Source organism: Chelonoidis abingdonii, chromosome 20, assembly GCF_003597395.2.
Source record: "Chelonoidis abingdonii isolate Lonesome George chromosome 20, CheloAbing_2.0, whole genome shotgun sequence".
Taxonomy (NCBI): domain Eukaryota; kingdom Metazoa; phylum Chordata; order Testudines; family Testudinidae; genus Chelonoidis; species Chelonoidis abingdonii.
In genome coordinates this window covers 18,934,227-18,961,823 of record NC_133788.1, presented here as the reverse complement: position 1 = coordinate 18,961,823, position 27,597 = coordinate 18,934,227, and the positions used below count along the sequence as shown (strand labels likewise).

Sequence of the window (27,597 nt, the reverse complement as noted above, 5' to 3'; positions counted from 1 at the left end):
TTATCCTTGGAATTGTTTAAAATACAGATATTCAGATTTCTGCTTTCTTCAGATAGGCATCAGTGAAATCTAACTGTAAGAGGTTGCCATAAACATGTCAAGCAAATATTAGGAAACTATTGCCCTTTTAAATTCAGGAACTCTTTCATATTTTATAGAGCAGTTAGGGCCATGGAAGTATCAAATGCAAAGATTTCCGACTGACGCTTAAGTCAGTGGGTATCTTTCATTTCAAAGTAAATAACTTGGTGAACTATAATTCCTGGCTTGTAAATATTTCTGCCCTGAGTACTCTATGGACCAAATGTCTTGTAACAACTAACACGGTTAAAACTGGACTGACGTCTTGCAAATCAACTGGGAAGATATTTGGCAAGCTGATGTTTTTGCTGAACAAGGATTGGGGAGTGAGAATGTAACCAAGCTGTTGTCCTCAGTACTGCTTTAAAGAGATTGCATGGTAACTGGGTTCCTTTTGGCATGACTGCTGTCACTGAGACTTTCTGAAAAAGTAGTTTTTATTGCAACTAATTAAGGTCAACTTTGAGAGGGGGTCTACACTTGCAGTGGCATATAGAATAGAGACACTAAACCCACAGCTAGAATGGGTATAAATAGCCGTGTAGCCAGTGAGGCACTGCTTCAGCGAGTGTAGACCTGCTAGGACCCTACGGTACATATGGGCTTTCTACATGCCCAAGCACCACCTCCCACATCCACACTGCTATTTTTAGCAGTATAGTGTCCTGCTACCAGAACCTTTCCCGGACTGCAGTGAAAGGCTCTGGCAGCAGGGAGAGGCTCTGGTGGGGTGGCAGCAGGAAAAGGCTGCAGGAGGGAAAGGCTTCAGCAGTGGAAGCTGGCAGAGCCTTTCCCCACTGAGGGGGAGTCTTTCCTGCAGAGGGGAACGGCTCCAGCAGCAGGAAAGCAGCAGGACACTATACTGCCAAAATTAGCAGTGTAGATGGGGAGGCATAGTTTGAGTGAATAGAGAGCCTATATAGTATTGTAGTTGCATAGATACCTCCACCCTTCAGACATGTCTTTACTCTTCTTGCCTAAGCTATGCCTCACTCACTATGCTGCTGTTTATACTCATGCTGTGCAGAAGTACCCTAAATTTGACTTACTACAGCATGCGAGGGATGTATATAATGGGTGGGGAAGGGATTGGGGGAATATGATGGAGAATAGTAAAAGGTCATGATATACATACTCGTTGTTAGATATCTATCTTATTAATTTCCTTTTGGGGAGTGAGAGTAATTTTAAAAATAAAAAAATTTAGTTCCAGGAGGGTGCAAGAGTGGTGATCAGTGGTGGAAGACTTACTGAAGGAAGTAAGTTTGAGGAAGAGAGTTTGGTTATGTAGTATACAGGCAGGGGCAACTCCAGGCACCAGCGCAGCAAGCGCATGCTTGAAGCGGCCTGCTGGTCGCTGAGAGGGTGGCAGTCAGGCTGCCTTCGGTGGCATGCCTGCGGGAGGTCTGCCAGTCCCATGGTTTCAGCAGCAATTCAGCAGCGGGTGCACTGAAGGCACGGGACCAGTGGACCTCCTGCAGGTATGCCACCGAATCCACATTACCAGCAGACCTCCTGCAGGCATGCCGCCGAAAGCCGCCTGACTGCCGTGCTTGGGGCGGCAAAAGACAGAGAGCCGCCCCTGTATATAGGATATTTTGTCTGTCTAAAAATATAGACATTTTTCACTTAAAATCTGTTGCTAATGAAAGGTCTTCATTATATGACTGACCATTTAAATGAATGCACTTTAACCTGAGCTGAAAGGGAAAGACAGACTCCCCTAGTGGTGTATTTGGAAAAGCCTCAGTTGCATGCAAGGGTGAATAATTCTGATTTATATTATAATCTGACCCAGATTTTATTATATTGAGCCTTGGAAACAAAAAAACAGTACATTTCAGTGCATTTATAAAGAGAATATAAATCAAAATACAGGATTTGCTGACAGTCCTAGAAAGTGGTTGCCGCAGATATGTAAGCTTCTTTCTGTAAAAGAGTCCTGCAGGGATTGAAGGGAGCAGAGCATGTTAGTCTTGAATCTGGCACTTTTCTCTTAATATAGTGCTGTTACCGTATATGAAGTAACATAAGTCCATGAAATGTAATAACAGCCTTTGGGAATATACCAGATGGTGTGCATGACCAGGTGACAACTGGGCGATGAACTCTTTGCAGTGCTGCTTTACTGAAAGTGTGGGATATGTTTCCAGTAGATATAATTCATTTGAATGGCAAGTTAAAACAGCACTTATTAAAGCACTAAAAAATGAAAAGCTCAGAAGGAATCTTTTGCCTTGAATTGTTTTGTTAGTTTTTTCTTTCATGGGAGGCTTTAAAGATATTCAAGAAAAAATTCTTTGCTGAGCTAGCTATGATGCTGTGAATTAGAAGATTTGGATTCTAATCCTATCTCTAGACACAGTGATGTTGTATATCCAGTCAGACTTCTTTTTGCCTCAGGGAGTCAGGTGGCACCTTAGGGTACGTCCAGACTACCTGTCGTATTGTGGGGTAGCGATTGATTTTTCGGGGATCGATATATCGATCCCCGAACGTGCTCCCGTCGACTCCGGAACTCCACCGGAGCGAGCGGTGGTAGCGGAGTCGACATGGGGAGCCGCGGACGTCGATCCCGTGCAGTGAGGACGGGAGGTAAGTTGGAATAAGATCCTTGGACTTCAGCTATATTTCCATAGCTGAAGTTGCGTATCTTACATCGACACCCTACCCCTAGTGTAGACCAGGCCTGAAAGACTAACAGATTTATTTGGGCATAAACTTTCTTCAGAAGTGAGGTTTTTCTTTCCTTTTCTTCCACAAAAGCTTATGCCCAAATAAATCTGTTAGTCTTTAAGGTGCCACCGGACTCCTTGTTGTTTCTGTGGATATAGGCTAAAACCACTGCCCCCTGATGCTTTTTGCCTGTTTTCCTTAATTTGTAAAATGAGGATGATAATGTTTATGTATCTCTCATGGGATTGTGTAGTTCATTTAATTTATTTTTGTATAGTTCTTTGAAAACCCTTATCTGAAAGACACTGTAGAAGATCAATATATTATAAAAATAATTATTGCTTCCTATAAAGTAGCACTTCAGGATTGTTACAGAAAGCCACTTTTTAACAAACTTTTAATTACAGAGTCAACAACCATCATTACCTTGCATCTTGATTTTTTTCTTTGTATAGAACCTTATTTTATTCAAACCTTGACTGAAAATGCTAAAGCAAGTACATAGTTTTATAAGTCTTTGTACAGCCACACTCAGTGCATTCCCATATCCTGCCCCTACATTCTTCTCTACTCTCCTTTCAGTACTTATCCTGTCTTTCCCACAACAGTAGATTGCCAAACAAATAACGTCTGTTGTAATTATTAGACATCAAGTGCTCAGTTTGTGAAATAATGTGTGACCTAGTTTATCATCATCAAATGGTCATTCTTGTGATTCTAGGAATTTTGTGAAAAAGAAGTTTCTTGCTTAATTGTCTTCTGATACAGTTTTTTACATTCCTTCTCTGACAGATATCCCTCTTGTTGGAGCTCAGGAAAGCACATCTGACACATCTTTGCTCTTTTGTGCTTCCAACTGTATGCAAAAGAGAAATAGTTTTCAGTTTTAGACACTCTTTTATTTATAATTCTTTTTCATTGTTCTCCTGTAGGTGTATTCGTCACAAAAAGGATTGGGGTGCTCTTGTGTTAGTTGACGATCGCTTCAGGAGTAACCCTAATAAATACATAACTGGTAAGATATTCAGATTCTCCTGGGAAAGTTCCTAGTATTAGGATGTTGTGTTGGGAAATCTAGGCTTCAAGAGGTGATTTCCCAAAGAAATCTGTTATGTGGGGGGAAGCTACAACAAAATATATCCATTAAACTCGGTGGTTGTGTGGTTGTGCAGCTAGAATTCTGAACAACTGTAAAACCCTGCTTCTGGGTGTCGGGCTTAAAATGCAATGAAACACACAAATTAGTCATTCTGTCATTTTAATTTAATTCCCATTCAGAACATGCTGGTAGTAAGATTTATTGAGGAAAGTTCAATTTACAGAATTTAACTGACATTGTTCAAAATGAAATTTATAACATATGTAAGAACTATTATCCATGATAAATAGAAAAATAAAGGTACTGACTTGCATTCATTTGTATGAGTAGTTTTTCACCCATAGTAAAGTGCAGGGGCTAATGTTAGCAGTTAGAGGTATAACCTGCTGGTTTGTAGACATGAACAGGTAGAGGCACCACCATTCCTTTCAGAGCATCATTGAACATTTTTTTGTGCTGTCATGATCAATTCAGTTTCTTCATGTTTAGTAAAAGTAATGCAACTAAAACAAAAATAAGGCTTATATGACACTAGTCAAGGAGAAATTTCTTAGGAATAGATTGCATAGCTTCGTTGCCCCTTCTCCATTTATAAACAACCACGGTAAAAGGATAATGTAAAGGAGATCATTTTCGTGTCCAGTCAGCAGGTGGAGCTCAGATTCTGCCATATAAGCAGTTTTCTGACATATTGTTTTGGATTAGGCAAATGCTTAGATAACTGAAGAGAGGAAACAAAAGGGAGAAAGCAGAGTATTGTAATTTACACACTCACACTAAGAGTTTGTGAATTTGGTAAGAGTAATATTTTTTTCAAAGAATAAAAGCTATTTAAAAAACCTTTTCTAATATAGAGTATTTTTAAGAGATTAAAAGGTGTATTTTTAATGTTTATGAAAATTTAATTTTCTCAATCTTCAGTTTTCCACATTCATCAAAACATTTGTTTGTTTAAGATTTCTGATATACAATAATTATAAAAATTAATATTGGTTCATGTGAGCATCTTGTATGATATTTTTTAAAGTATTAAGTGATTGTGATTTTTTCAAAAAAATCTGACACACTATTTTTTAATCTGCAAAACCTGCAAACTACTTAAATACTGCTTGATTTTTGTCATGCAATGAAACAGCTGTAATAAACATATAGTTTATACATAAATTCCTCTTGTAATCATTCATGATCTTTAAATTAATAGCACAGGAAAGAAAGCAAAAGAAACATTACACAGATATCAAAGGACAACAGTAGGAACATTTTGGAAGGCTTCAGCATTGCTGCTGTCCTTAACAGTAGATACCAGTTTAAATTTGTTTTAAGAGAAGGGTAGGTGAAAAATGAGAAGATGGGGTAGAGAATTTTTTAAATCAATTATAAGACCATCTGTACTCTAGTTTTTGAAAAATGTTAATAGAAAGCTATAAACAAATCAAGACTTCAATCCTGTAAACAATCTCATGCTTAACTTTACTCACAGGTCAATTTGACTATTCCCATGAGCGAAGTTAAACATGTGTAAGTATTTGCAGGACCAGGGCCCAATTTAGTAACTTGAAATAGCTACTGTATATAATCTAGATAAAGTAAGTTTGGTTGTAGTGTACTGATTTTGTTTTTCATTAGGATTATCCAAATGGATTCGTCAACAAATCCAGCACCATGAGAACTTTAGTACTGCACTTGATTCGTTGGATGCATTTGCTAAAAAAAATCAAGTGGGCTTTGGTTTTTCAACCCAGTGTAATAGTGAATCTCTGCTCATACATTCAAGTTCAAAAGATCCATCATCAACTTTGTTATGGGAAGCATCTATTCATCTGTCACCAGATGTTCCTGTTGAAAGTAAGGTGCAGAATTTGGTACTGGAAGCTCATTCGCCTACAGCAATCAACACAGTTAATTCTACAGCATCCAGTCAATCAAGTAACAGCATGACAACAAAGAAAAGTATGCTTATTTCCCATGTTAAAACTTCATTAACAGTTCTCAGAACTGATATTTTTGTGTAGACTATAAAATCGTGCATCTTTTTTTGAGAGAGACAGACGTAAAAAAAAAAAATTATGAAGTGCTGTGCTGTAAAATGACCACTTCTCACAAACATATGTAAGCTTAGCTCAGGAGATTAAACAATTAGTTGTCATCCCATCTGGTTGTCTTAAAACTAACAACTTTGATAAGTTCGTAGTGTCATTTTAAAAATGTTTAACTCTGACATTATCCTGGTTCTGTAATGAAAAAAATGAAGATAATTTACAGTACGTTTACATCTACCAATGTTGACATTGTAGCAAAAAAAATGTTGGATTCACATATAGTGTCATTGTTTTAATTTTACTTACTTGCATCTTACTTGGAGTTGAGTCTGAGCTACAATCTTGGCTCCAGATTGTTTCCAAAGTTTAGAGAATTGTACTTCACATGTACTCCCTACCTCTAATAGCTTGTCTAAATCAATACTATGCATGCAAATTACATCAACATTTTGAGAAGCGTGAATCCAAGTCTGAATTTAGTGGCTCAAGCTCATCTGTAGTCCTAACCATTTATGACAGATGAGGGAATTTGCAAATAGAGAACATAGTAACTTAAAGTGAAAAATACAGATGTTGACCCTTATCCTACAAGCTCAAACACACACTTTAACTTTAGGCATGTGAGTTGTCTCCCTTAAGTCAATGCATAATTAGATGATGGTCTGACCCTTTATACTGGATTTCATTTCACTTAATAACAATAATTCTGTAAGCGTAATAAAATTCTGTGATAAGGGCATTGTAAAATAAGGGCAAAAACGAAATCAATTACTATTGTATTTTGTGATTTTCACAGATGGTCAGAATTTTGGTGTAGAAAATCATATTCACCAAACAGAGAGGAGAGAAAAACATATGGATTCCAAACCAAAAAGTCCTGCCATCAAAAAAGAAAGGGAGAAAAGGAATAGCTGGACTAATGCTGACCTTATGAAACAATACTTCAGCAATAAGCCACTGACTTCAACACCTCTGTCTGTGAATGAAAAGAAATGTATCTCCAAAGCTATGTGCAAACAAAAAAGGAGAACTACTGAATCTAGTCAGCCTGTTGTTAATGAATGCCAGTGCCAGTCGTCATTGCTTACAGAACATACACCAAGTAGACCAGCCTTACAACTGGAAACAACTAGTTCCTCAGAAAAAAAGGGTGAGGCTGCAGTTGCTGAAGAACATCCTGCTGAACAGCAATTCTGCACTGATGGAGTCATAGATCAATGCATTGAGTTGTCTCCAGTAAGAGGAAAAATTGAACTTTCAACATTAAATGTAGCCATAGAAGCAGAAGCTGAGGATGACAGTATCTATTTTACACCTGAACTTTATGATGATATAGAATCAGAGGAACAGCAAATTGAACCATTAATTCAAACATGTAATAATACTGTGAATCAGAATGAACATGGAGCTTGCATTGTAGCTGAAGATCTTTTTGAAATCAGTACTTCAAAAGTAGTAAGCTCAATTGGAGAAATAAAAAGTAATGATAACATGAACACAGAATTAGCTATAATAATGCAAAATGACAAGATTAAGGGTAATGCAGATAGTGATGCTGAAAGTATTACTAGAGTAGGAGAAGTGGAACAGAAAAAATATAAGGAAATGGACACCAGAAAAAAGACAAGTAAGCTTTCCAGATCACAAAACAAAGGTGTATCTTCCTTCTCATTGAGCAGTACTAGTCCATAGCTACCATGTTTTACAGGAGATTTAGAAATGAACTTCACTATGAATCACTTATATTTCTGGTAGGCTTTTTTATTGACTACGTAGCCTCACTAGTAGAGAAATGGTGGAATTGTATTTTCATTTTATCTCTTATCTGATTTGATATTTTTTGTATTTTACATACGCAAATAATACTGCTCTGCTGTTTTCTTCCAACTTTATTAAGATTCTTCTTCACAATGTATGGACAAAGCCAAACAAGACCCAGGGAATCATAAATTGTAGACCAAATAATACTGTATCTGAAACTATAGGGTGAGGACAAAATTGCTCAGTTATCAATTCAATTCATCTGGTGTTGAGCACTAGCAAGTAATTGCTGTTTAGCCCCCAAAGAAAATAAAACTTCAAGCAGATATAATTCTGTGCATTTCTGTTAGATTTTAAAAGATTAGTGTGCAGAATAGGTACATTCCTTGAGCACCGGTTAATTTTACAAGAGTAACCCTAGATTCCCAAATTAGGGGAGCCATTTTCCATTCCTTCAAGTCTTTCTTCACAAAAAGAACATATCAGCAGAAGAGTAGTTTTGAGCAGACTGCCTGAAAGTTGATGATACTAATAACATCATTACATATTCTTCCTTTGTTTCATGTGTAAATAGAAAGTTGAGATAAGCTAATATCATTGACATCTCTTCAAAATTTGCTGCTTCGATGATCTGTTTTATTTATGGTCAGGTTCTGAGATGTAATGACAGCCAAACAAGAGTGCACTTTTCTACCTTATAAATGCACTTCTTATGCTGTACTTGACCAAGTAAAATGTCACATGAACTTTGAAACTTTTCTGTGTATATATTATTTTGAAATATTTCAAACATTTTTATTGATTATATTGGGCTAAATTTTGGTCCTACTGCCATTATTACATACTGAAAACCAGAGCAAAGAGAGTTCATGTTACAAAATAAAGCAATAACTTCTATTAGACATTTAAAGAACACAAAATTTGGAATAATTATTTCCAGGGCTTCACGTGTATCCCAGGTTAACGTGGTGAATTAACTATTTGACATTGAAGATTAATGCAGAAGGAAGGATTTTGCTGTGATGAAACATTGTGACACACATGGTTGCGAAAAACTAGTTTTTGTTTCTGTTGTTATATTAATGAAGTACATTGGGGGTGGGAGGATCCTGGGACAGTGTAAAGTATTTATGTGGACATTTATATATTTGGCACATGAGTTAAGTTGGAATTGCACATGTGATATTTTCTTTAATAATCAGACTAAATAATGCTATGATATCCCCTTGTTCAAAACTACGTTTTCTTGCGTCAAGTATTGTGAATTAAACAGCTTCTTTTCTTTCTATATTAAATATTGCTTTAAAAAAATTAAATCTTATGTGTGCAAGTATGGTAAAAGATGAGTAGAGTATTAAATCTCTTTTGCATATACTGCATTAGATTATTTAGCACTAACCTATAATTCATTACATGACCTTTGGCTCAAATTCTTGTTTCCTCTATTGCAGCAGATAAAGAAAAAAAATTACAAGAGTAAAAATAGTCTCCTTTCACATAAGAACAGTTGTCTGACTCATAATTGTTCCACAGAATCCTAATGCTGCAGATTAGTATTATATTTACTTTATTGAGCTCATCTTTAGAGTTGTGGGTGGATACAAATTTATATCCATGGATATAAATCGGTGTCTGCAGAACCGCAGGGCTTTCCCGGGAACTGCAGCAGCAAAATGAGCAGAACATGGGGCAGCCACTCCCAGGAGACAGTGCGCGCCGGCAGCTCCTCTGGCATGGCTGTACTGCCACAAGCCCTGCCTCCTGGGGCAGGCACCAGGCTCACCAGCAGTTGTCCCTGGTTGCACTAGTGTGTGCAAGTGTCACGCATGCCACCAGACTGGAGATGTGGAAGGAATGGGGGGGGAGGGCTGGGGGTGGTACAGCTGCGCCACAGGAGCTGCCAGTGCAGGGCGCTGCCTCCTTTGTGCAGTGGTCCCACGTTCTTCTCCTTTCATTGCTGCGGTTCCTGGGAGGGCCATGTGGTTTGGCGAATACCGATTTATATCCGTGGATATCTGCATCCGTGGGTATAAATTTGTATTCACACAGGGCTCTACCCATCTTCAGTCAGTAGTAACTTTTGTTGTGGGGTTGGTAGGTCAGATGGCTAGTGACTTTTTCCTTCTTCCTCTCTTCATCCCAGCAGCTAACGTTGGAACCCTTATGTTAGATTTATATACTGATGACTGAGCTTCTTTTCATAACTCCTGCAAGAAACCTAACGGTTGGGGGGGGGGGGCGGTGAGACTTCTTGTTCGGGCCTACTGCAGTAGTTACCATTCTTGATCTAAATGCCACTCTTAGTTTTATGGTTCATCCAAAATGCCTAGTTCTCCATGGTTTGCCAGGCTTCTGCTCCTTGTGGGGTTTTGAATGCTACTCTAAAAGGCCTGACGTAATCTTTTCCAGAACGTCACATGGAAAATGCCTTTTTATATTTTTGTGTTTAAATCTAAATGTATAATAAAAATCTTCTATCACTTTTGGCTTTGTGCCTTGAATCACAAGTACCCTCTCTATCCTCTTTCAAGTCTTTCATAGGAAATCTCTCCTCTGTTTTCTTATAAGGAGCCTCTGGACCCTTCTTCTCCTGAATTTTTATCTTGTCTTGTATATGTCTTGACTTATCTTATTTTGATTATAAACTCTTTGACGCATGAAACTGGTCTTATCTATGTTCAAGCACTGTGTTAATTTGTAGTTACTATATCAATATATAATATCACAATATATAATAACATTGACTTAGGACAATTGCCACCTATTGAAGTAACATCACTATTCCCATTAGATACTGAGTTTTCCTTGGAGTTTCCCATTCAGATATTCACCAGACCCATCCTAAATCCTGACTGTTACACTGTTGCTTGGGAGAACTGATGGGATCATAGGCCTAGCTAGTATTGCTGCCTTTTTTAAATGCAAAAACTATAAATTTAGTTCTACATGCATGCGCTCACACACACAAGTTTCTTGTTCTCATATATATACATCACTGGTTGAAAAGCATTTTATTTTTAAATTTTTCAGAGAATTGTGGTGATTCAAAACAACAAAAGTAAATAGGTTACTTAGCTGTCTACTTTGCATGTAAATTTTTTTGTCCTAAATTAAAACTACCTAAAACTGTGTTTGGACTTCTCAAGTCAGTGAAATCTAAATTATGGAAAGTATCCTATTATTTTGAAACAATAATTAATATTCCTTTTGTGCATAAAATAATAATCGAATCCCAAATTTATTAAAGGACTGAATGTGCAAAGAGCATGCAAACGAAGAACCAAGAAAGCTGCTAACAGGGGAAGTGGCTTCATCTGTGAAAGAAAGGTACAATATAAAGAGTAGATTGAATGGAGTTATTAAATGTGCTAGTGGCAACTCTTGATAACATATAAGAAAAATATATATACTACCTTTTTCCTGTGAGGTGAAATAATGTGCATGGTTCTATATGGTTTATTAGTTGATTAATATAATTATTGTAATTGAAATTTTCAATAAGTAATATAGAGACACTTATTTCTGGATTGAAAAATTGCCCAAGAGATCTAAATTTGTAGAAATGAGTGCTAAGTGCCTTATTAGCATCAGTGGGACTTGAGGATATTCAGCACTTTGCAGAATTAAGACCATAGTTTGTAATAGATGTCTCCTTTCTACATAAGGACCCTTTACTATTTTTGATTAGTGTGTAATTTTTAAGGAGCCTAAGAACCTAATGCCTTTGAAACTTAATGGGAGGTCAGCACCTAACTGCCTTAGGATCCTTTGAAAAATTCCAGACTAAGTGTTTTGTAGCCTGTAGCCAGATTGCCTCTGTAATTTTATGTTTTTGTTAAATTGAGAATGGTCAGTACTTGAGTGGAAAACCTCCAAGGAAACTCCATATGCTACAAGATGTTGTATTGGTGATTAAGCAGACAATTCTCTTCCCTTATATAGTATTAAACTAGTACCCCACCAGCATGGTGCAAGGGGACATTTTGACTCTGTAAAGTCCTTTTTTGTCTGAGATTTAAAACTAAGTCACTAAGTGCTTGTGGTCATTAAATATCACTGGCCATTTTCTTGAGAGAGGGTATTAGTCCAAATGTCCTAGCCTGGCAGCTCCTCAGCTGACGGAACTCATGTAAACTCCAAATATCAGTAATTTGTAAAGTACTTCTGGGTTCTTCAGGAACAAATGATGTTATTTCAATATATTATCAACTAGCAGTTTTGTTTATGCCATAGATTATAAAACACAGACACTGCATCTCACATTCCAGAAGCCAATAAAGGAGCAACATGATGTGGAGTAACCCTTGGGTCTGGTGTAGTACAACATGCAGTCCTACCTGTAAAAATGTATCATTGTAGTTATATTTTCCTAATAAGTTGTAGTCTGCTATTTGTTAAAGTGAACTGTTTACCCAGGACTGGCAAGTTAATCTTTTAAAGTACTATTTGAAGACCATTGATTGTAATTTTGAGTCATAAAATTAACATGTGCTCTCATTCCACTGATGTTCTATAAGTTCTCCATTACAATTTTTTTTTTTTAATTCCATGGCTGCAGGCTGCAGCCCTTATCACGTGAATATAGGTGATCAAGTCTGTGGCGCAACCTATATAAGTAAGGGGTGTAGGATTGGGCCCTAAATGCTTTACAAAACCATACTTTAGGGTGTGCTCTAATTTCAGGAAATATTAACCTATTCAAATACATTGAGCTATTCAGATTAAAATAAAACTCCAATATACAAGAAAACTACATTGATGCTTTCCAGTTCACTATAATTTAGAGAGGAACATCTAAAGTACAAAATTTATTAATTTCTTTGAATAATACATTTTAAAATCTGGCACTCAAAGTTGTGTTTGGAGTCTGATGCCAAGTCTATTTTTTTGTCTTATTTGGTCTGCTGCTCAAACCTCTTTTTTGGAGACTACAGTATTATAAAATATCTCATATATAATATATATATAAATTAGTCTAGTCATTTTTATTATTTCATATGATACATATTTTACCAATTAATGTAAATTTTAAAGCAATTAAATATTGATTCAAATAGATTTGTGCTTCTGATATTATTTATTTATATTTGAAGCAATAATTTTCATTAGTATATTACTTGATAATAATGATTTTTATTTTTAAATAATTATGACCTACATATTTAGACTTTAAATGTTTAATACATTAATTTTATATATTGCCTTATTATATTGTGGAAGGAAACAACCTTGCAGGTCAGGACTGTATTGTATTGTCTGTGGAGCAGAAATATTACCAAAAGCAGAAGGTAAGACCTATTCCAGCTCATTGGGGTTAGGGGGGGTAGTACAATTTTTTTTACCTTGCACCTCTGAATATAGAAAGTACATTTTAGAATAATCATTAGTTAACTAGAAGGATAAGGTAATTAGTAAATTATTTCATTAAGACAGATTTTAGATTTACAACATTTCTTTTCACTGATATTACAGTAAAGCAGCTTCTTCGTTTTCACCTGAAGTCTCATTGCAGACAACAGACCCTCTTAGAGTGTGTGGAACTGTGGTCTCTGACTGACAAATAGCATTCTTTATTATCTATCCCACTGGCCTTTTCCTAAATTTAGAGACAGGCTGGTGAATTACCATAAAAGAGGTGGCTAATGGAAGCAGTCTTACTATTGCTCTGTTTATGATAGTGTTTTAAACCTCAACATACTAACCTGGCTTGCAGCACAGCTGGCATCTATGTAAGTGGAGTATGCCAGCTAATTGGATAGCACAGTCTGTGACAGTTGGTTCTGGCAGCATCCCCAGATTAGAGCGATCAAGGGGCATGAAACATATTCCAGTTACGTTATATTCACTCATTAGCATATTTTTATAAACCCATATAGACTGCAACGTCACAGGAGAGACTACAACTTTATTAAAATTCTTAACCAACAGGGACCATTCCTCTCAACTACATGTGTGGGCTGTTCCAGTGCAGTTTTCAACTTGGCACCAGTGACCCTGGGTTCTACAAACCTGAGGAGAGCTACGAAGGCCATGTCCCACCCCCTTAACATTATCAGGCCTGCTCAGGGAGCCTAGCTGGCAGTCAGAGTCCCAGTCCACTCGCCATCTACAAACAGGAGGTAGGAAAAATTAGATGAGGGGAGCCACATGCAATATGACGTGGAAATATGTCCCCTCATTGTACAAATGTTATACTCTGGGCCCATGCCCAAGAAGTCCCTTGGGTTACAGGGTCTTCCCATAGGACCCTTTCTAACTCACCAGCCGTGCTAGAAGCCACTGAAGTTACAAAATGTAGTTTAATCCCCCCAAATGGACCTCAGAGATACTGGATGGGGTTGAAAAAACCCACATAGCAGTTTGCCGATTTTGCAATATGGGAAAAATTCTTCCAGATCCCCAAACGAAGTCTGGCAATGAGCCTCTATCCTGGCATCTAAAGAGATCTCGCCCATTAGATGGGGAGAATATGGCTATGCCTACGCTATGAGCTAGGGGGTGATTCCCTGCTCACATACACATACTCACACTAGTTTTCATTGAGTGTAGTGTAACCATTGTAGAACAGGTAGTGGCAAGATTGTGCCAAGTACCTGCTGTGATAGACCCAGGCCAGCTGGGAACAGCAGAGTAGTAGAAGGGCAATATACTGGCCACTGGATAAGCAGTTTTCTGTTCCCTGAGTGACCAGAGCTGGGGCTGCTCCAGGCTAATGAGAACACCTGACTCCAATTAACCTGCTAAGAGGTGAGACTTTTAAGCACCTGACTCCAATTAAGGCCCCTCTGATGCTATAAAAGGGCTCACTCCTGTAAGGCCAGAGGGAGCCAGAGGAGAAGAAGTGCTTGTGAGGAACTGGGAGCAAGAGACGTGCAAGAAGCTGAGCGTGAGTAGGCATATTGCTGGAGGAGTGAGAAGTACAAGTGTTTTCAGACATCAGGAGGAAGTTCTGGTGGTGAGGATAAAGAAGGTGTTGGGAGGAGGCCATGGGGAAGTAGCCCAGGGAGTCGTAGCTGTCGTGCGACTGTACCAGGAGGCACTCTAGACAGCTGCAGTCCACAGAGCCCTGGGCTGGAACTGGAGTAGAGGGCGGGCCCGGTTTCCCCCCAAACCTCCCAACTCCTGATCAAACACAGGAGGAATTGACCTGGACTGTGGCTTCTACCAGAGGGGAAGGACTCTAGGCTGTTTCCTGACCCACAGGGTGAATCTGCGAGGCGAGCAAATCCGCCAATAAGCACAGGACCCACCAAGGTAGAGGAGGAACTTTGTCACTCTATTCACCAGTTTCAGGCAAGTTGGTACTTAACATGGCTAAGCTATGCCTTCCTTGCCACATCCCCTGCTACACTGCTGCTGTATTTATACTTGGGATTGCTCAAGGAGAGCTATTGTGTACACAAGCTGGGAATCACACCCCACCCTCCTAGTGGAGATGTAGCCTCAGAGTGGGGCTTGAATGGAACCCAGCTGGCAGCGGAAAGCAAAAGAGCTCAGAGTGGCTACTCCCAGCAATAAAGGTAAGGAGAGACCACCCTCCAGAGCAAGTGAGAGTGAGGCACATGGCCCCTCCTAACTCCCCTGTCCAATACCAGTTAAAGTAGGCAGGTCAGAATCCATTTCCTGGCCACCAGATGGGATAGTCTTCCTCCTCCCATCATGGAACGGGCTGTGGAGGAATGAGAAAGGCAGCAGCACCCTCTCCCATACACTCATTATTCAGGGATGGGAAGGGGGAACCAGGAAGAGTACATAGAGCACTTCCCCAGCTGCTCCTGCTTGGTGATCTCCAGGTACCCTCTTAACCCAGGGGTAGAGGAAGTGAGGGCTGTCCCCACTGTTTCTGAATCCATCAAAGTAAAACTTGGCTAGCAAGATGAGCAGCATTATATGAATACAGAAAAGCAGGCCAAAAGTAGTACAGTATCATCCACTTTCAGAACCACCTACTTTTGGGGCTTGTCACAGGATGGCTGGTTCTTTAAGGCTCATCCTTGCCTGGTAGTTTAGCATAGTGACTCCAACTGTGAAAGGATCAGGGAGGACTGCATAGAGAGAGAGGAGGAAGGTAACCCAGGAGAGAGTTCTTTTTCCTTAGGAAGAGGCTGGTGAAGGCAGGCTGGAGAGACCCACAGGGAGCAGGTTAGGCTCCCGTGGGAGGTGCTGACATAGGGCCCATGAGAAGCAGGAAGGTCCCTTGGAGATGTTGCCACCATTCCCAAGCAGGAGAAGCAGTCTGCTAAGAAGGACATCCAGAGAAAAAGCCTTGGGAAGCAGTGCTCAGCCAAAGCAGCGAAAAAGGAACTCTGCGGTCTCCAGAAATAGTGGTCAAGCATGGGGAACTTCACAGCCTGAGAGGGGTAGAAGGATCTTTTGTTTGGATGTTGATGTGGATTCTATAGTGGGATTTATTACCCTGAAAGGGAACAGAACTGGAAAAGGGAGCTGAGCCACGGAAGACATAGCCAGAGAGAGGCTATCACAGGGCCAAAGAAATGGCTAACGGGCGCTGGAGATGTCAATTCTACCACCAAGGGCGCTACTGTGGCAAGTGGAACACTTAGGGGCTACATGATCTAATGTCATCAATGAATTCCTGACCTTTCATCTGTTTCTTAACCATTAAATTGTCTGTTTTTGTGCCTTTGGCAATTGATATATAGTGAAGTGGAAGCGTGGTACAGGAAATGAAGCCATTCTGAAGCTCTGGGGTGCTTTAGCATTGGTGGGCACCAAGATGTCTATTGGAAGCAATAGGGTTTATACAGTTTAGATTAGACTCCTGATTTCAGTTGATTGGAAGTGTAAAATCTGTCATTTTGATGAAAATTTAACATAAATGCAATTTATGGAAAATAGATTTAAACTCACTCATCAGGTTAGTATTTATACTAGAAAAAACCCACTCATTGATAAGTAGATTTGGGATGCATTAGAAAAATAGGAGAGAATCCTGTGGCACCTTATAGACTAACAGACGTTTTGGAGCGTGAGCTTTCGTGGGTGAATACCCACTTCGTCAGACTGACCCACGAAAGCTCACGCTCCAAAACGTCTGTTAGTCTATAAGGTGCCACAGGATTCTCTGCTGCTTTTACAGATCCAGACTAACACGGCTACCCCTCTGATATTAGAAAAATAAAAGAAGGTCACTGTCCAAAGCCCACTTAAATCAATGGAGGTCTGTCTTTTCATTGACTTCAAGAGGTGTTGGATCAGGGCCTAAATTACCAGGCAGCTCAGAGCCCTTTGAATCCCGGCCGCAGCTCCAGCGGATGGGCTGGGGCTGGGATTTAAAGGGCTCGGGCTCGCCTCAGCAGCAGGAGCTCTGGTCCCTTTAAATCCCTGCCCCAGCCCTGCAAAGCTCCAGGTTCCCCCAGCCGCCGGAGCCCCGGGCCATTTAATTTGACCCTGAGGGCTCCCAGCCACCTCTTTAGCTGGGAGCCTCTGATTGATTTAAAATCAAGTATCACCTCCCCATCCCCAACCTTCCTTTTTGGCCCACAGCTATTTTGGTGGGGCAGCACTGGGGAAGGAGTGTTTGTTTCTGCAGGGCTGGGTGGTGCTGGGGCAGGGTGTTTCCACCGGGCTGGGAGGTCCTGGGGGGGGGGGGTTTCCGCGGGGCCAGGGGGTTTCGGCCCTCAGCTGTTTTCTTTGGAGTAATGTGGCCCTCGCCGCTTTACGAGTTGTGCAGGCCTGCCTTAACCTCTACTTTTTTAATTTTAGGAACTTTGAAAAAAGCTTTCTGCAGTAATGCAGAAGTGCAAATAGTCCGGAAACTCTTCAGAAATACAAATGTAAGAGCTACAGAATCTCTTAGCAGTTGCATGTGTGAATTAGGTGCCATTTCAGAAGATGATAATGTGGTGGTGATCATCAGAGATGATGCAAGTCTTAGTCATCTTAAAAAAACTTTGAAGGTTTATCAGACTCAAGTGAAGTGTGAAGGTAAATCTCTCTGATGGCTAATTAATACCCCATAGTGGTTGCCAAATCCTTATTCATTACGAGCTCACTTTTATGTCTGACTTATCATGTGAGGCCCCCCTCACATTCATGGAATTTGAATTAAGTACTGATGAGATTCATCGGCTCTTCCTTTGAGTCTTTTGGCAAGTGAACCCTTTAACATTTGTTTCTCCCAGGCTGTATACCCATTGCACTGAGCCAGGAGTGAGTGAAATACAAGTACTTATCGCTGATACACCTTTCATAGTGCTCCAAAAGGATAAGATCCACCCAAATGTCTCCTTGTAATGGTGTCTGAATTCCATCTCAACCAATCCATCAACCCCTCATTCTTCTTCACCAGGCATTGTAATTTACCAGGGAAAGCAAAGCTACATAAATTAGGTGTCACGTGGTATTGCAGCATTATTACCTGGATAATACAATTTTTTTTTTGCAGTTGTATAAAGTTATTTTGGCATTTGAGGACAATTTGATTGAGGAATCAATCTTTGCTTCAATATAATCTAAGTTAGTTAAACTTTATTCAACTTTGTTGACCAAGCAGATATCCCAGTCCTGCAGGCACTTCTGCTACATCCAACGAAGCCAGCTTCCATGATGTTCTTGAGAAATGTCTCCTCTTTTGAAATCAGTATAGCTGCCACGCCAGTTCTACCCTTTTAACTAGGCAGTTAAGACTGATATTCTTTACAGGAAAGCAGTTGTTTAACAAAGGAGTCCTCACACCTCTTCTAGAATGTAGTAACTGTTAATGCTAGTCAACCTCCTAGGACTGGGGAATATGCAGAAGCAATTCTGTGTGGTAAAAGAAAGGTTACTCACTTGTAGATGGAGTGCTACACTAAATTCATTGTTTGGTGTAAGCAAGCATAACTCTATTGACTTCTGTTGAGATGCATCTGTTTACACCCGCATTGAATTTGACCTGTTGCCTTCTGATCCACACCAGCCCATCTTCTCTTCCTCAATTCTTCATGTCATTCCATGGTATTCTGATTTGGGGATCTGCAGAGGCAATATGCTTGGTGAGATCTAGTTACAGATAACTAACCTTCCTTTTATTGCACATTTAGCTGATATATACCAAAAGCAAAGAGAAAAGATTTTTGTTAATGTGTAGACTTGTTTGTTACTACTAGACTGCATAGTCTATTAGATATGATTTTGCCAGGTGATTCTAATTGAATGAATTATTCTCTTATTAAGATAATTAAATATTACAAAGTTTTCCTCTTCATTACTTTTCTCTCTCTTATTTATTGACATACTAAAAACTGCATGTCTGGTTGGATTTTTCACATGTGAAACATTTCACAAATCAAACTTGTGTTATTACTTTCTTTTAAGATGTCTCTGGATGTATGTATGAAAGGATTTTTTCTTTCTTTTTGGAAGACTTGGACACAGGTTTATCTTTAAATGCTATCTGGAATGTGAAGGAATATTCTCTGACCAGCTATTTGCAATGCAGAAACTGTGTCATCTGGTCTATTTCTCCATGTCCTTTGATAGGAGCTGAAATTATTGATCTCAGTAACAATGCGCAGTCATGGGTAAGTTCAACTGGTTTATGTTGTGTATCAGAAGTAGCAAATTAGTTGTATGTATCGATTGAACATATCTGAATGCCAGTTTTAAAGAGAGTGAAAATATACTTTTAAATAGGGAAACTATAGGTTACTTAAGTCATGCTTCTACCAGGTTGGTTTGAAATTATTTACAGTACAGTGTTTAGTAACTGAGATTAGGTCACTTTAAATCAAGACATTTTTCAGTGTCTGTAGCTAATTTGATAGACTGTCTACAGTTCTAATATTATTATCAAAATATCCAGCATTTAACAATATTTCATATAAAGGGAGCACTGATTGATCTGGGAACAAAACAGAAGAGCAAAAGCTCATAAAAATTTGTTACAAGGAGGAGGGAGGAAAATTGTTGTTCTTAACCTCTGAGGATAGGATAAGAAGCAATGAGCTTAAATTGCAGCAAGGGAGGTTTAGGCTGGACATTAGGAAACTTCCTAGCTGTCAGGGTAGTTAAGCACTGGAATAAATTGCCTAGGGTTGTGGAATCTCCATCACTGGAGATTTTTAAGAACAAAAATGGTGTAGATAATACTTAGTCCTGCCCTGAGTGCAGGGGACTGGACTAGAAGATCTCTCGAGGTTCATTCTAGTTCTATGATGCCATGTTTTTAGATTTCAAACATGAAATTTAATCTTACTCTGCAAAATTATGTTTGGACAGATATTCACAATCTCTTTTATTTATATTTATAAAAAATAAATTTAGTTAACTTTTGGCACTAAGAAGAACACTAATCAGACCCTGTTGTATATGTGTGAGGAGAGAGATGGCCTAAAAGAGTCAACAGCAAGTAATTCAATACAAGTGTCATATTTCCAACTGTCCTAGCAAACTGTGTTGTCAGAGGGTCTCCTTGAAAACCAGATAATAAAGCTGTGCACATTTTTATATAATGCCCTTAACTCTGGTTCCTGGTTTAGAGTAAAGTCAAAGTGAATAGTTCTATCCTGGATGAACTGTGCAGATTAACCTCTCTAAAAGGTACCCATAGGATACTGATATCTTTACTTAATCCTTACTTGGGCAGAACTCTCATTGACTTCAATGGGGATTTTTTTAAGAATAAAAGCTTAGCAAAAACTGACTAGTGACCTTAGGATCTGGCCCATATGCATCATTGTCATCAGTATAAACAATCATAATATGCTCTATTATAGTGAAGATGAAACATGTAATATCATAGAGATTGTGCAGCACTGTATTCCATAAATATTGGTAGTTAGTTGTATTTAATTTTTCAAATAATTTGGGGGTACACTGTATAAACGATACTATGCATAATAAAACTGTTTTGTGTGTTACTTTACCCAACAATATAAAATAGCTGATCACCGTAAGTTATAATAAAATGAGTTCATGTTTTACCATGTTTAGATGTTTTGAACAGTAATCTTTTATTTTTGTGTGTTTTTTAAAGTGATGATTTTGTAACTTATGCTAGGAAATATGAAGAATTATGGGTGCAAATGAGAGCAAGTGTTTCATCCTTCTGTTGTTTTGTGTGAGAGTGTGGCTTGTACAGCCAATGTCAGCCAATATATAGCTACGGAATCTGTTGTCATTAGATTTATATATTTCTTATTTTTATTACTGTGCAGAATAAGCTAGCATTACAGTTTTAATCTACTTCCAGGTCTTAACCGCTCCCTTTCCTTTTTAACTGGAAACATACCCATTAATTGATGTTTTAGTATTTTTACCCAATGTGGACCTGCTTCTTTACAAATAATTTTTTCTAATATACCTCAAACTATTTAGAAAGTACAGTAATAAAGTTCTTGGCAAAAAGTACAGCTTTTTCTTTTTTTAGTTTTCCATACTGTTCAAGAAGGTGATAATTAACACGTAATCATCCTCTGAAGATTGTAATTGAACTAGAGTACTTTATTCTGTGTATCAATATGCTGATATAGTACAACAGAGCATCCAGTCCACAAAGATTGTGCAAAGTGGTAGATCCTTATTTTCCTGCAAGAAAAAAAGCTTGATTAGGCGTGTATAATGGCAAAGGTAACATTTTATGAAATCAAAGGGTGACTGTCTATGGAGGAGTAAAATAGGAAGTGAAAATCAGAAAAAAGTGGTCCAGTAATTAGAAAATATCAGAGGATACATAGCTGGTTATAGCAAAAGGGCATTACAAAATCTAGTAACCAAATAGTTGGATATTGACTCAGCAACTGGGCTGCAAATGAGAGACAGGTCTGTTAATTCTTCTTCAAGGGATGGTCCTTATGTGTTCCCCACTGTAGGGTAGGCATGCACTCCCTCATATGCCTGAGACTGGAGAATTCTAGCAAATAGTGTCCATTGGTCCACACCTGTTCCCTTGTTCTCTTCATGCTCCATGCCAAGAGGTGGACATACTGGTAAAACTTTCTTCCCTTCCCCTGAGGGCATTCAGCCCAGAGGGGATCAAGAATCTTCTACTACCAATCTTATCTGTCCAAGGAGGAACCCCCTCCTCGGGACTGATGGTATCCAGTGCCTTGAGGTCACCCATAACCTGTTTTTTCACTCCTCATATTGGCCTTAGTATTCACATACTTACCCAGTGCCTGGTACTACTTAGGAGTCCCTGTGTTTTAGCAACAGTAGCAGAACCTTTGCCAAGTAATGTACTGGACAGTGAACTTGTAAGCATCTGCTTTAATACTCACCTCACTTTTGGTTCACAGCTCATCCTGGCCTTTCTGAGTGTGGTTCAGGTCTTTCACCAAGCCCAGTGCTCCAGGATCTTTTTTTCTACTACACCAGTCAATGAGGTCATATAGGAACTGGCAAGAACTCTGTGGCACTTGCCAGTTGCCTATGTCCCTACATCTAAGAGGGCAGAAAAGCTGTTCTTTGTTATGGCTAAGGGAGCAGAGTTCTTATTCTCTGACCCTGCCCCAAACTTTCTAGTTATCTAAGCAGCCATGGAAAGGTCTAGACAACACCACCCAAGGGCTACCTGTGTAGATAAGGAGGCCAAGTGTTTAAACCTTATGAGAAGAAAGGTGTTTCCTTCCACCAACTTCCAATTTAGAATTTCCGGCTACCAAGCCCTCCTGGTAAAATATGATTTTTTTTAAATTATTCTAAGTTCCTGGATTGTAAAGACAAGTTACCCCAGGAGTACGTGGCTCAATTGCAAGCCCTTATTGATGAGGGTAAATTAGTGGCAAGAACCTCATTACAAGCTGCAGTCGATGCAGCTGATTGAACTCACAATCCTGGGTTTAGCAGGCCAATGCTCAAACCACTGAGCAACCCCTCCCCCTCTTGTCTATGTATACACAAGCCCCAAAGAGGAAGTACCATAAGCTATCCCATTGAGTTTCTCTCCCCACCTCCTCCCAGCATCCTTTCCCTATCCCTCTTCAGGGACCACTGTCATGATAAGAGCCTCCTTCAGGAGGTAAAAATCCTCCTCCAACCAGAAGCCATAGAGTGAATACCTCTTTAACATCAGGGAAAAGGAGTTTATTCCAAATATTTTCTAGTCCCCAAGATGACTTGAGGGTTGTGACCCATCCTCCACCTGAATTAGGCCTATCCTCTTATCCCACTGCTTCCTCGGATACTATGGAAGATTTGACAGGATAGAGAATGAGTCATTCTTTTTGCACCCAAATGGCCCAGGCAATTCTGGCTCCCAGGTCTCCAGCATATGTCAGTCTGGCTGTGCATCAGTATTCATTCTTTCCTGGATCTTTTGACTCAAGGGAATGCTAAAGTCATACATCCCAACCCAGAAGCTCTTCACCTCCCAGAATTTAGATGGCCACTGGAACTAGAATGTTCCTGTTCCAAAACTGTGCAAACTGTTCTTACTAATAGGCGTGTTGTGGGGGCGCACCACTCACCAGCGGACTGGTGCTTCCTCCTGGTACTCTGAGGATTAGTTTTGAGGCTGATGCGCTCCCCCTTCCAGGGTTTTTAACACCATCACTCTGCTGGCCTGCAGCTCCTCCCACAGCCTCAGGAACCCAGCATCTTCTTTATGGCTTGGTCCTCCAGCCATGTCACTGTCCATGTTCCCCACCTGCCGGGGAAAGTTTAGCTCCTCCATAGTCCTAGGAGGTCTTTCTGCCCACTGTCTCTGTGCTACTTGCCAGTGACTTGTAGGGGAACCCAGGCCCGCCCTCTTCTCCAAGTTCCTGCCCAGGGACCCTCAGCTCAACAGTCTGGACCTTCTCTCTCTGGCCTCATTGCTCTATCCCTGGGCTTCTTCCTACCCCTGGAGAAAGGAAGAAGTGAGTGAAGACTGCAGGCTGCAGTCACTCCCTGGGAAGAGGGAGGAGGCTTTGGGAACTGGCAGGCCCAGGAAGAAAAGGGAAACCAGTGGTAGGATGTTGGGTATCAGGGACAGAGATGCTATTTGTTTCTTTAGAACACGAGTTGTTCAGGAACAAAAATAAGCTTAGGACAAATTATTCTAAAATTGAAACTACATTTACTTTTACTATCATTTTACTGTAAAGAAATATCTATTTTTTTTTAAATTGGGAATTCATATATTTGTTGTAAACAAAGAGTCAAAAGAAATTGAAATGATTATTGTATGCTACTAAAAGGAAAATCAGCGCAAACAAAATGTTTTAGTTTGAGGAAGCTGGGACTCAGTTATTTTCAGCTTGCCTTTGCATGTTCTTGAGCAGTTCTTTCTGCTGTTGAGCAATGTGATTTGAAGAGAGAAGAATCAACACCAAAGTTTAACACTGCGACCTAGTCCATGATTTTCATGTTTGTTGTCAATTTGAGAGATCAAGTGTCATCTTAAATTAAATGTCCTCCTTTCTTTATAAATTGGGAACCAAAGGATTTTTCATGTAATAAAAGTGCATTGTTATGGCAAAACAAGTTTAAAATGTTTTCAATTAAATTAGGATCTGGAGTTCAGTTCTATAATAAATAGCCTTCTAATGAGGACCTACAATATTTTTTTTTCCATGAACGTAGCTTGAACTTAAGTCTCAATTGAATGGTTACCATAATTATGGAGGAGAGGGATAGCTCAGTGGTTTGAGCATTGACCTGCTAAACCCAGGGTTGTGAGTTCAATCCTTGAGGAGGCCATTCAGGGATCTGGGGCAAAAATCTTTCAGGGGATTAGTCCTGCTTTGAGCAGGGGGTTGGACTAGATGACCTCCTGAGGTCCCTGGTATTGTATGTAATTCATTTTTTTAAATGTATTATTTAAACTAGACTTTAAGAAAGCATCCATTTATATTCAAAGTGCAGTATGCTAATTCAGCATCAAATTTCTTTGCATTTGGTTAAATTATGCTTGCTATTGATCTAGAAATTTCCTTTGGCTTATACTAGCTACAGTGTGGTTTGTGTGAGATGAACACAATGTGAATGATCGCAGTACCCATTTTTATTCCTGAAAGTTCTCCAAAGAATTTTACATACTTCCATGTTTTCTTCCCTGTTAAAATGATAGAATGCTCATAGCTGAAAGCACTTTGAAACCTATAGGAAATTTTTTAGTGCTACAAATCAAAAGCACTCCTGGTGCTTTGAGATCCAGCCCAGCTAATGTGATAAATCTTCCCTCGCCTATTAAAAGTTAAACCAAGCTCTTTTGATAAAGGTTTTTTAACTTAAGCAGTTGTTACTGTAACTGATTAGACAGTCAGCTGTTGAGACAGTAGCTTTTATATAACAGGATATTGTTTTGTTCATCATGTTACCACATTTGGTAAACTTTTATCTTAATGCGCCTTTCGGGAATACCAGTCTGACCTCAATCTGAGTAAAGCCTTAATAGTCGAAGTGAGGGATGCTTGCAGGAGGTGGCGCGCTCATTTTCGCAGACTGTATATTTGTTATCGCATGTTAATCAGATTCATCATTCTGTTTAATAAAGATTTCATCTGCCACGCGAATGCATAATCGGCTACGTCTGAGTGACTGCCTTTTGTCTTGAGCAGATTGCTAAAACTGCATTAAGCATCATTAGACAAAAATGACGACCTTATTAATTTGTCCTTTATGTGTTTTCTGGCAGATTGGACCTCATTATTATGCAAACACAGTACACAGCGCAGCATCAGAAGTAGCTCATTAATGTTTCTTTCCCTTAGTTTGCAACAGATTTTTATTGTGAAGTGTGCATAAAATAATTGCTAATTATGTGCATTAAAGTGTACACTGCCTTTCTTAATTATGATTTTTTTAATGTTTTGAGAACATTGTAGAATACCATGAAGAAGCCACAGGGTAACAGTACTGAAGCAAGTAAGTCATAGAAACTGAATTATATACACACATTTTATTGCCCATTTTCCTGACTGTAATTGTGTGAAGAACAGTCAGGACAGCTATGGATTGTTTTGCAGCTGACTGATTCATCTGTAGCTTCTTCTTTTAAAAAACAGTGAGAATTAGTTGTCAAAAATTAAAGAAATATTAATCAACAAGTAAACACAGGTAGCATTAAAATTTCACTTCTGAAGAAATGAAATCTTGTGGCTAGCAGACATTTTTTATTCTTAAATTGTATTTTTCGAATTAAAAATGGCTTCATTATTTACACACCATCATATTTCAATAACAGTTTTAAATATTTCCTTTTGTGTTATATTTACCCACCTCTCTCTTGTACTTCCTATAACCTCTATTTATAGTATAATTCTCCTTAAAATATGTAAGTACAGAGGAAATTAAATATTAGGATTTGGCATTCATCTGTGGTTTGACAACTTTGTCCTAAGTGCGTAATTGATTTAAGCTGGTAGTGCTTCATACTTATCCATAGCACATCTTCTGTAATCTGTCTGCCACTGTAGCTGATAAGACTTGGCCACAACTGAAGTTTTTGCAGTACTAGAAATGAAATCCTGATCCATTAAGGGTTTGCATGGATTTAGCTTTATAATCTGGTTTAGAAATTGTGAGTAGACAGATCTAGAAGGAGACTAACATTGTTTTCAAAAAGATGCAAAGAAAATCAGTAGATCAGCTTAGTTTCATGGTAAACTCTGGTTGACAGCATAGCCTATGTAATATAATGCCTTTATTTCTGAAATAGTGAAAAATAGTTTTTGTTGTTTGTTTTCATCATTTTTAACATTAATTACCATCAGAAACTGATATGTATAACAGAATTATTTGAATGACAATTCTCTTTTTGTGGTATTTACTATAGAGCATGTTAGGTTATTGGTTTTACTGATTAGTATTACAAAGTAAGTCAGTATTAGTAATTGAAATATTGGATGTCAGATCCTTATTTACTGATAAAAGTTTAAATAAACAGTGTATGGCAAGCTAATTGGAAACATGTTTATTCATCAAAATGTACTTTTGTATTTTTATTCACAGGGTGATTTTTGATTATGCTAATGGACAGATTTATTCTGAACTATAGTGAGCAAACATCTCATTATTATACCAGCATCTCAAACATATTGATTATATCTACATAATTAATTATCTGATTGATATAACACATATGCATTTATTTGAATGGAAATGCTGTTGCAAAATTAATTAATTCTTTATTTGTATTAAAATGGCTTACTGTTGATAGGATTTTGATAAATGTCTAGGAAATTTTCAACAAGAACACTCTATAGCACTCTATTCTTTAGTTTAAAAATCGTTTAAGAATTGTGCTGTAAAATTGAGTGCACTTTTAAATGCAGTATGAAACATGTATGTAGTATGAATTTTGGTATGTAACTATAGACTTTATACATATAAAATATGTAAGTGTATATGTGTGCACACTAGAACAATACAAACAACACACACAGTGACAAATCACTCAAACAAATGTGCATTGATAAGCAATACTGTAAGTGCTGTAAGTGGAGTAAGGCTAAATAGGACCTACATCCACTGAAATTTCAGGCACGCTGCAAAAATGTTGGTACTTTACCCAAATAGATTTTTTCCTCCCACTCCAAAATCCTTGCTTTTCTTCTCCTATGAGGCAGGTCAGCCGTTCAGCAGCAATCAGTTGTGCTCTGCACTTGCCTCTGCTTGCTTTGCCTCTTGTTGCCCTCTCAGTTGTCCCTTTTAACAAAGGATTCTGCATTAATCCACTCTTTTTTATTCCAAGATATAATTATATTTCATACAAAAGCAGTATAATTTAACCTCAGGATTATAAATCCCTCTCTCCCTCTCATAAAACAATCAAACAACAAGGAACAAGACCGTCCCTGGCATTTGCAGATGTAGCACAATTGAAGTCAGTGTAATTGTGCTGCTCATACAAGGGCTGAGTTTAGCCTGAAATCAGAGACATAATCACTCATCTTTCTTCTATCAATTACACTACATCTTCCAGAAGAGAGAAAACAGTTAGCTATAGCAAAACTGCATGCACAGAGTGCTCTAGCGTTTTATTTTTTTTATTTTCATGTTCAACTTTGTAAACCA

At 38.7% G+C, this 27,597-nt stretch overlaps 1 protein-coding gene across 2 annotated transcripts in view; it reads left to right on the top strand.

Moving 5' to 3' along the window:
* BRIP1 (BRCA1 interacting DNA helicase 1) overlaps window positions 1-26,718 on the top strand; it is a 139,427-nt gene extending 112,709 nt beyond the window's left edge. The window contains exons 18-24 of one of the 2 annotated variants that reach the window (XM_032779306.2): window positions 3,690-3,772; window positions 5,483-5,806; window positions 6,692-7,549; window positions 10,904-10,983; window positions 12,877-12,944; window positions 19,024-19,181; window positions 26,533-26,718. In XM_032779306.2, the coding sequence (XP_032635197.1) occupies window positions 3,690-3,772; window positions 5,483-5,806; window positions 6,692-7,549; window positions 10,904-10,983; window positions 12,877-12,944; window positions 19,024-19,147 (1,537 nt within the window). In that variant the 3' untranslated portion in view covers window positions 19,148-19,181; window positions 26,533-26,718. Of the gene's footprint in view, window positions 1-3,689; window positions 3,773-5,482; window positions 5,807-6,691; window positions 7,550-10,903; window positions 10,984-11,889; window positions 12,575-12,876; window positions 12,945-19,023; window positions 19,182-26,532 lie in introns of those variants that run through there. The other variant, XM_032779308.2, reaches the window with a different exon arrangement.
* The last annotated feature ends 879 nt before the right edge of the window (window positions 26,719-27,597 follow it).